The sequence below is a fragment of the Branchiostoma floridae genome, chromosome 12 (assembly GCF_000003815.2).
Source record: "Branchiostoma floridae strain S238N-H82 chromosome 12, Bfl_VNyyK, whole genome shotgun sequence".
Classification (NCBI taxonomy): Eukaryota; Metazoa; Chordata; class Leptocardii; order Amphioxiformes; family Branchiostomatidae; genus Branchiostoma; species Branchiostoma floridae.
This window is the reverse complement of record NC_049990.1, coordinates 1,711,245-1,721,791: the sequence shown is the minus strand read 5'-3', so window position 1 is coordinate 1,721,791 and position 10,547 is coordinate 1,711,245. Positions and strand designations below refer to the sequence as shown.

The 10,547-nt window shown below is 38.8% G+C and overlaps 1 protein-coding gene across 1 annotated transcript in view; it reads left to right on the top strand.

The window, feature by feature from the left end:
• Positions 1-9,618, top strand: part of LOC118427798 (inactive ubiquitin carboxyl-terminal hydrolase MINDY-4B-like) — a 22,483-nt gene extending 12,865 nt beyond the window's left edge. The window contains exons 7-17 of the mRNA XM_035837751.1: positions 335-454; positions 1,051-1,154; positions 2,487-2,667; positions 3,405-3,470; positions 4,094-4,164; positions 4,716-4,782; positions 5,608-5,694; positions 6,481-6,570; positions 6,940-7,120; positions 7,553-7,634; positions 8,507-9,618. Of these exons, the coding sequence (XP_035693644.1) occupies positions 335-454; positions 1,051-1,154; positions 2,487-2,667; positions 3,405-3,470; positions 4,094-4,164; positions 4,716-4,782; positions 5,608-5,694; positions 6,481-6,570; positions 6,940-7,120; positions 7,553-7,634; positions 8,507-8,555 (1,098 nt within the window). The 3' untranslated portion in view covers positions 8,556-9,618. The remainder of the gene's footprint in view (positions 1-334; positions 455-1,050; positions 1,155-2,486; positions 2,668-3,404; positions 3,471-4,093; positions 4,165-4,715; positions 4,783-5,607; positions 5,695-6,480; positions 6,571-6,939; positions 7,121-7,552; positions 7,635-8,506) is intronic.
• The last annotated feature ends 929 nt before the right edge of the window (positions 9,619-10,547 follow it).

The window sequence follows — 10,547 nt, the reverse complement described above, 5'->3', positions numbered from 1 at the left end:
CATTGTTTGAGAGTGATGGGGAATTCTTCCCCGTACCAAATAGTATCTTGAGCTTAGTAATCAAATACTGGCATATACATGCATACTGTAAATGCAGAAATGTTCGCGGTGGATTAATGTTCCCGGTTTTTCCGGCGGCTGCTTAACCGCAAATTTAAAACCACCGCAAACATTTTTCCATAACAGTAAGAGACTACAGTGCATGATGCTACCGCGAAATTAAAACCACCGCAAAAGGTCCATTTTCCCGCTACCACGAAATTAAATCCCCGTGAACTTAAATGCATTTACAGTATCAAAATATACTGAAATTTAGAAACCTGTCTCACCCCAGGCCCTGCGTAAGCTGCTGTTTGGAACAGGGAACTACACCTTCAACATCGAGTGGAAACGAACCAGGTTCACTTTCAAGGAGGTCAAGTCGAACTTTCCCTACGGGCTCTTTATGGAGAAGGTAAGACTGAAAAAAACAACAGATTATCAAAGTTGTACATTGATGAAGCTTAGACATCCAGGTATTAAGATACTTCAAAAAACAGTCACTGACGAAAGACACCAGATGGCTGCCTAAAATGTCTGACCATTTCCAAAATCATATCCAGTTGCTTGAGTAACTGCTTTTGGGCATATCAAATTTGTATTTATGGGTTAAATTCCTGCCCTTTTTGAGTGGTGACAGTAAAAACAAAAAAAATATCATGCCTCTACTATAGTTTTTAACTAATGACACTGTTACCATAATTTGGCCCAAAACAGTTAACCTTGCTACTGAGCACATTGCTCTTTCAAACATTTATCTAAAAGGAATTCAATCTCTACAGCTGGATAAAATTAGACATTTGCTTCCAGACATTTTGAGAAACATTTATGATACTCTTCTTCAATTTTTCTTGATTGGTCCTGCATATAGATTAAATTGCCTTTGAATATTGTTTACCTGAATGTCTAACTTTCATAAACATATCAAGCATTTAGTTGTTTTTCCCATCCATAAAATCAAATCTGTGGGATCTTACATTATTTGTACGTATATTTTTCTCATAAATCCAGCACGGCTCCAGAGGCATGACCATGTGTGTCCAGGCCTACATACTCAAACATCTCCTCTACAGGGATGGATGCCTCCTGGAGGAGAAGGGAAACTCCAACAACTTGTGAGTTCTTCTTGGGCACTTATAAGTTATAAATTAATACTTTTTCAGACCACAGACTAGGAAATAAAAGAAAGAAACTGTAGTGGGTAGAAAGTTTGACTTCACTGTCCTTGGTGCTGAACTCTTGTTTGTCCTGTGCCCCTTTTCATCTTGTGCTTTTCATTTCGTGGGACTGTCATAGAGTGAAAGACATTGCTAGCAGGTAGCTTGTAACTAAGTTTTATTATTAGGTTATTACTTAAATTTAAGTGGTGCATCCAAAATGTTTTTGGTGTACCCAATTTTTTAAGCTGGGTGCACCAGTGCACCTAATCCCAAAAATGGATTTCGAGCCCTGGGTGGTTATACCAGCTATACAAATACGAGAGCAAGTTCATAACTGTCCCAGAGAAGAAAATAGAAGTCCTGAAAACAACATGATTGTTGTGAGGTTCCTTTCCTTGGTGCTGAAAGTCAGATAAGTGTTAAGTTGCTATTTCCATAGCTTTGGCCAAGTCCTTCTTCAGCAACGGCTTCTTTCCACTACCTCCCAAACTATGAAACTCTCTCAATGACAACTCTTTCCATCCTGTAAACCATTTTCAGAACTTCAAACCTAATGTTTGACACCATTTCCTATAGCATCTTCTGTCAGTTTAGTCCACTGAAGTGGTCAAATTGCCTTGCTGTAAACAAGTGTCAAAACATTGCAGATTTCCTATAATTAGCAAGGAACTCTACAGTAAGTCCGATGGTCTAAAAATAGATTTACCCAGGGAGGATGGCTTTAACCTTAACCAATTGATCCTCCCGCGGACTTACTATGGCCATGCTGGATTTTTGCTGGGTCTTCTCCCTCAATTGGTGCAAAGGACATACTCTGAATAATAGTCCAACAAAACTAGCTACAACAGCCCTTAAACAGGCCAAAATGGGGTAGACTTACTGTGGGAGTAACTCCCCCTCTGGCACAAGAAAGTTCACATAAATAAATCATTCTCTCTCACAGACAGTCTTCATTCATCTTCTTTTAAGCTCCACGTTTGCAAAGGTGAAATAAAATCTTTGACAGATTTCACATGGACTTCCCTTATGATATTCATTGGTATAACCTACAAATCATGATTGTTTTCCTTCTGCAGGTTGGTAGAAAGGTTCAACATGGGTTTTTTTTGAAGACCAACAAGAGGATGCTTTACTGCATGCGCTCATGGACATCCTGTCATTTCTTACTCTTTCTTAAGATTTGTTGGATATAGGAGTTTTCTTTTACACAACCAGTTGATCTTACCATGCACTTCCCCTCATGATATTTATTGGTATGACCTACAAATCTTTGTTTTCCCCCTGCAGGCTGGTGGAAAGGTTCAACATGGGTTTTTTCGAGGACCAGCGTGCGGACGCTTTGCTGCACGCGCTCGCTGACATCCTGTGGAAGGCAGGGGAGGGAAAATACGCCGCGGTCACGATAGTCGGCGAGAAAATGTGCCTCACGCCTAACCCGGAGCTGAGGTTCGACGGCTACACGGAGAAGGTAATTTTCAAATTCCTCCGTCTTTATTTTGTTTCACTCACTCACTCACTATCCGTTGCTTGATTATACTGCTGCATGGATCCCTGACGCAGGGGTAGGCAGCAGTCGGCTAGTCTTCACACCACGCTTCCATGCAGCTCTGTCCTGTGGGTTGACCCCTGTGAGACCGCACACACAGTTTGAAAATTATATGCTACAAATCTGTCGTTTTGAAAAACAGGAAATTTAGGCTTATCAAGTCAACAAAGGTTGGTTTCAAACTGCAATTAAATATTGCAGTCCAAAACCACTATCCTTGGAGTCAACAAAATACCATTTTTAGATACAACTGAATCAGATATAGGTTATTGAGCAGATAAAGGTTAACTAGCATCAACAACAAAACTGAAACATAGAGATTGTATGTTTCCTAATCTATGATTGATTATTTCAGTGTTATGGAGAAAGTAATAACAACATTATCAATATCAATAAGACAGTTACTTAAGAAACTTCCTTAATGTTAGAAGTCTACCCAAGGATGTGCAAATATCTGTAGTTTTTCATCAGTGAGTATTTTGTTTTGTACCAATTAGTTTCTTTGAACAGTTGTTAAGATGTTGAAATTGTCATACATTGTATCTTAAATAGTATTGTTAAACAGTTAAACTATCATTTCTTATTTTTTATAACAGACTGTCAAGGAATTTTGCTCAAGAATGACATCATGATGTCTTTTTTTTTCTGTTGCTCCACAGATTCTTATCTACGAGTTTACTGACTTTGAAGCCCTCCTGAAATTTCTAAGGAGAAATTTGGACCAGGTAAGAAAGCAAGGACGACTTTTTAACTTTTCTTTAGTGTCCCGGGAAAAACAGTAGAATAAGGCTTTTGGAAATAAAATTAGTGAAACATTTTGCATTTGCTGATTAAAATCTCTGGTACATAATTATATTTTGTAAGAGCAATTCAAGTTAACAAAATTGCAGCCCAGTGCATTACCCTGAATATGTCATAATATAGATAATGCAATATATATAGAATACAACACTGTGTATTCAGTATCACCCGAGGTACCAGCGACCACGTTAAGGATTGCCCGACGGCCGAAGGAGGGCTGGGACCGAGACCCACCTGGGAACACATATATTTCGATGCAAAATGCACCAGAAGTTGAGAAAATGTTGTGTCCTTGAACAAAAGATTGTACCAACAGCGATTCTAACGTCCAAATCCGGTATTCGAATTTTCAACCATGCTGTATTCGGCCCATTCGAAATAGTTCAATTTACTCGAAGGAAGCCTGTGTGATACAACTTTTGAACCTATGTGATACAGAAAGTTATCACATGGTCCGGAACACCCGTATCGAACATTTTCACGTCACAGGTATGACATCACTTATTACATTACTTAATCCTGTCTTTGTTTTTTTTTTGTTTTCCAGTTTCAGGGAGATTTCTCTCCTGGAGGGATTCTGATGGTCTACAGTGCAATGTTATCCAGGACTTTCCCTAAGTGAGAATCTTTCTTCCTTTTTTTATGATGGACAGTCAACAAAGTCACTTAGTCATACTATGAGTCCCTGTTACAAGCTGTCTGGCACATTCGATCTCTTTCTGAAGCCATTTACAGTTTATAATTCTATCCTGTGTTGGATTTTTCATTACAATAGAATGTCTGATAATAACAGAAGACATTTTTAATGGTCTCAGCTAGCGTCTTAGCCAGGCTGAATTTTTTTGTTGTCACCTGAATTTTGAATGCAAATTCTGACGAGGGCAGAATGATCTTAGGGGGGTCTGGAGGCATGAGACCCAGGAGAATTTTGAAATCTAGACCCTCTAAAATTCTACTTCCTTTATTTTGTGTGTGTGTGGAGGGGGGCAAATTTTGCTGGTAGACTCAGCTCGGTTCCATTAGAATCTTTACATGCGAATTTTTGTCCGTCGCCAGCACCAAAATTCTGTCAAAGAATGGAAGGACGTATGCTGGCTGAATCCTTGTCTCAGCTTTGTGTTGGACAATTATCTCTGGTTCGATCAAAACTTTGAACTGTTTTGTTCCAGACTTATCCAGGACATGGATGAACACAAAACTCCGACCATGCTGACTCCAGCAGAGGGCTGTACTACTGTGAGTACTGTCGGGTCTCAAGAAATTCTTCCCTGGAATCTTATGAGAGAGTTTAATGAGATGTATTGCTTCACAGAAAGACGCGAGGTGATTTGCTTGATTTTTACAAAGTCCACTAAAATCTCTTAATCTGAAATAATTTTACAAAAAGCTCTCATTCTGTTCTCAATTATTTTGTTAATGCAAAAGCACCAAAAAAGCTCTTTGGGGACATTAGTCGAATGTCAATATTGTCCTCCTATGCTATATGGAGAGCTCGACATGAGCCACACTGGGAGAACTGTGCAACAGAATGATTTTAAGACATTAATGATTTTAAGATGATACTGAACTGTGTGATATCATTGTTAAGTCATATGTAAATTTTTCCATGTCTCCCTGCATGTTTGATCTGCTAAGACCAACATGACCTGGGATCAATGTCACTTTCTTTTATTTTCTGAATAAAGAATGATTTTATATAGACTCAAATTTTGTTGTTGTGCTGTAGACATTGTTATCCTTATGTAACCATCAAAAGGATTCAAATTTTTTTTGTCATTTTCAAAGGTAACTAGGGCCAAAGTAAATGGCAAAGATAGCTTACATGTGTTCATGGCTGCAAAGTTTGTCATATGAAGATAGTACAATAATTATTGCAGAATAAGGACATTCTTCGTAGTCATCCACATGTCATACAAAAATTCAGCTGTCTAAAAAGGCCATTGATAATTGGTTTTGTCACAGTCTAATGGGAAATCCTACAATATCAAGCCATTTAAATCAAATTTCCTGCAAGGAAGGTGACTGTGCAGTAACATTTTTACGTCTCTCATTCCAACCCAGGCCCTGGTCAACCTGTTCCTGACGGGCCGGGCAGTGTCTTATCTGTTCAATGGCAAGGTTGTGTACGACAAGAAGAGAAAGCCGTTGGTAAGCACTGGAAACAGACATGTTATAACACCTTTTTTCTTACCTAACATTTAAGGAATATTCCCAGTGTCTCTTTTGCAATGCTTCAACCAAGTAGGGTAGGGAATGTTCTTAAAGAGCCTATTTTAGTCCTTGATCATGATGTTTCTGGCTTTGGGAGAAGAGATGCAAACTTTTTGTTAACTAAGTTCAGGGCTCAGAAGAGGCCTCTGGTCTCAAAGGACTGAAAATGGACCAAAACTGTTAAAGAATGTTGTACAATGTTCTCCAGTCCTGTTGGTGGATGTTTTTCTGTATCTATGTTTTAGAATAAGATCCATTTTGCCTTTTGAATGTTTTGTACCTTGACACATCTATGTAATACTACTATATAAATCCTGCATGTTGTTGATAATTTTGTATGTTGACTTGCATGCTGCATTGTGGAAACTCATGAACTTGCTTGGTAAGATGGTCATTTCTAGGTAGCACTTGATGTTCTAGTGTCAAGCATAAAGACATTGTGTCAAGAAGAATATGAAGTCCTAGCTTTGCTCTTGTCATTCAAGCATGCCATCTTCCTTTTCTGTCATTTTCTTCAAGAATGAATCATTTGTAACTTTATCTTGTGGATATACACTCTGTCTCTCTTTCAACCTGATAAGCAATATCATCAATAACAAACTCCAAAGTGAAATCTATCAGATTGAAAGAGAGACAGAGTGCGACTTAAACTTTGTTGAGTGAAATCCTTTAAATATTTCGTCAAGAGAAAGGATTTTTGAAGTTGTTCCGCTGTACTTTTAGGCATATCCTCTCATTGGACAGAAAGAGAGAGCGGAACTCGGCTTTCTGTTCTGGGACAAGACAGAGTTCGAGGTGCAGGACAAAACTGAGGTGAGAGACTGTTAGAAACTGAAGTCAGAGACCATGAGACTGCCTTTGAAAGAAGCAAATGTCAGCTAACATTGAATTTAGTTATTTGTTGCTAATAACCAACAAATGGTTTATCAATTATCTGTGCTGTTGTGTTCGGACAAGTGGCAAGTACCCAAAAATCGTTCAATTTTTCAGACAATCTTTGCATATGGTCTCAGACAATTTTTGGTGATCCACTAATCTACTGTGACTATCAAAATCCCTTGAGTGGTCACTGTGAACTGAGGCATGGCTGCAGTAGGACATTAGGCCATTGACTTTATTTTCTATCTTTTTTAGTTCAGATTTGAATTTTGAGATATGTTCTTTTTTGGTCATGTTCACCAGGTTGGGAGCATGTTGAAGACCCCGAAGCTGCCAATCTGGCTGACGTCTGTGAACGATGTTTACGGGATTCTGTTCTGCACCGTACCGGACCTGCTGTCTCACTGGCGTAAGGAGCATCGCTTCAGCCTCTTCTACTTCACTGGACAGGCCAGTCAGATACAGGGAACCAAGCTTACCATAGGTAAGGGACAGGCCAGTCAGATACAGGGCACCAAGCTTACCATAGGTAACACTACATATCCTGTGAAAAAGAGTGTTTTTTTTCTTCAGCTAGATGTAGGGCACAAAGATATCCATAGGTAACATGTTGTCTTTAATAGTCAAACTTTAAGACTTGCAAAATTTTTAACGTAAGGAAGATACAAGGCACCAAGGTAAGGGTTTTAGATTTTACAAAATTTGTAAAGCGCATCTAAGTCTTTTACTCTACTAAAAATTTAATATGACTAATCTTAAGACTATTTTGTTTCTCAGAACGTTTTAGCAAACAGGATAAAAACAAAGGGCTGGGAGACAAACTTGTCAATGGACTTGGTGTTGGTTTTTTAAAGATTTTGGACATTCAAGTATTGTTGATTTTCATTTTAACATTTTTGCATCTTTTTCTGCCCAGACAACCGGAGTGGCAGGAATGATGCAGAAGGAGACGACGAGGAACAGAAGATTCCATCCCTGGAGCGCTGCATCCTCACCAAGTAAGACTTCTCTGACTTCTTAGACGTCTTGAACATGATGTTAGGTTTGCAATCAAGTTCACAAGACACACGATCTAGATATGGTCCATCTTATTCATCTCTCGTCACAGACTGACTCCGTCCAGAAGTGTCTCTGGCCTCCATCCAGACTCCTATCTGACCTTCTTTCCTTCTCTCTGACCCCCTCTGGGTCCTACCATTCCACATACTTGTGTGGGGGTGGGGGTGGGGGGTTCCCTTAGCACACAACACATGACTTTGTCTGAAGAAGTACTGGTATGGCATTTGTCTACGTGTACGTCATGTAGGAAGTCATACTTTTTTTGACTTGGGTGAGCTTTGGTTTACCCTTAGTTGTTTGTGAAGAAGATAACCAAAATGCTTCAAACAAATATCCTTTACAAAACTCAAAGCTAACTGGCACTCAAAAATTGTCACCATAGCACTTTAGAACATAGGATACCTAAACTGTGGATGCCTCTGCTGGTTGCTCTGTTTTTGGCACTCATGATCAAACTTGTCCTCTGTTCTGTCGATACCTGTCTGCCTTTGGTTTTGCTGACAAAGGTTTTTATAAGCAGTCATCCACTTCTGTACCATGCTCATTAGTGACTGATGAGGCAATGTGTCAACATCTACGCACATACCAAACATAACAACTGATCCATGAGTATTTGTTGTAAAGCTAGTTTGCATTTAAGAGCTAACACCCATGTAGCAGCTACATGTAGTTTTACATAGTTTTTTTCACAGAAAATTGCATTCAGGACAGGTGGGGTTTTTTTAAGGCAGAGTCAGGAAAACTGCATTTGCCTTCAGTTGATATGAATGAAAAATACCAACTGTTGGGTTGGACTTTTCTGTCTTTACAGATGGCCAGATGCAGTAGTGAACTGGAACGGAACATCACCGTTTGTGTGAAAGATTCACAGAGGATCACATGTTGCTGTTGCACACCTAGTACATGCACAAGGGCTAGTAGACCATCCCCATGAACGTAGACCAAGGTGCTGTAGGTTTGGGGAGGTTGAAACTTCAAGCCACTATCAAGTAAATTTGATAAATGTCTGCAAAATATTTAAGATTTTAGTTAGGTGGTGTAGCACCATTGTGACTCATTTCTTGTCCATCTGTGATGGCAAATGACAAAAGAATTATACTGAACTTTATCTAAGCAACACTTCAAGTAAATTCTTGGCTGACTCCATCTGCCTCATTCATGGAATGTCTACTGCAGCTACCTGGATGTGACGTTACAGTCACTTGACTGCAGGAATGGTTCCTGATTTTATCAAACTCACAGCTTCTAGTTCCAGAGGCAGGGCCACTAGCCACTGGACTCCGCACACATTGTATATAGTTGTCATGTGAGGAGGTCTCAAGGCAGCTACTTTCCAAAGGCAAAAAAGCCACAAACTCCTTGGATGTTATATATAATTTGAATTCCTTAAAAAGACATACAAATACAAATTAAAGCCACAGAAGTTGAGAAAGGAATTTTTTTTTATTTTTTTTAAATGGATTGGATCAGCTTTATAGTGTGGAAATAAATTAAGAATGATTTTTTGCAGCTAATTTTTATTGTGTAAAGTCCAAAAAAAGATGCAGCTAAGTAATAAAAGATGACATTTGTAAGTAATATGTATATTCAAGAAGATTTATCTCTGAAATCATGACAAAAATTCAAAATGCAACTCAGGCTAAAATTCGCTTTTAATCAAATAATGATTTAATTTATAATTGTTGCATGCATTGATCAGACGCAGTGAAACGTCTAGTTAGTATAAATAGAATATAGATAGCAAAGGGTGAATTTTTCCTAAGAAACAGTAGTTTTGATACTATTTTGATAGAAATTTATTGTACACTATCTTTAAAAGAAAAGAATTCTTATGAAATTGTAGATCTATTTTGTATTTTTCGTTGTCTTTTCACTATGTCAGTTACATGTTGACGGTGAAGTTGATGAATTAAACTATTTGAAAGAAAAAATGTAGATGTTTGTGTTTACTTCAGGATATATGTGATACAGTATCGTTCATGTTGATTTGAAGATATGGATGACATCCTCTGGCAACTCCAAAACTGATGCGAGCGAGCAAATAAAAAAGGTTGGCCAAAAAAAAGTTTCATTCATTATGAAATCTAAGTGGTCAGGAAGGTTGAACAATTGACTAAACAAAGTACAGTATACTGAACAATAAATTAGAATCTGATTTGTACGACTTACATCATGCTGAAAACCATTTTTGGAGGGGAGAGAAACGGTCGAAAATCAATGCGTGCGCGGATGTCATCCATATATTCAAATCAACATTGCTTGCGCGGATATCAACATGGCCTTAAAAGAATTGATACACTGGTAGGTGAAACTAACGTATTTAAAGTATACTAGTCGTGCGATTAACGACCTATAAACAATTGAGCAAGGTTTTAAAAAAACTTCGCTCTTCTACCTCAGTGACTGTGATTTAATATTTTAGCATACCTATACGGCTAATCTCCAAGCAGAGGTTGGGTTGCAGGGATAGTAGTGGGCGGCATTTCCCCTAAGGGGAGCGAACCGGTAAAAAAATCCCGGCCACTACTATCCCTGCGACCCAACCTCTGCTTGGAGATTATACAAGCTTTATTGACATGGCAGAAAGTACCGCGACTTTTGTATATACGACATGGTAAACAATAGATGCAACACGTCCTGTATCTTCATTTCAATGTTTGCCCCCCCCACACACACACACACACAAAGGCTAATGGCCTCACGTGTACCTAACGTCCATAACCTTTCAAAACGCTAAAAGTTTAGAATGGTGACGTCATTGCTCATGATTTCCTGGTGTGACGTCACTTGGGCAAAGAATCAGACACTAAACTCAGTGGGGCTGCTAAAGCAGAGACGGTCAAACGCACATG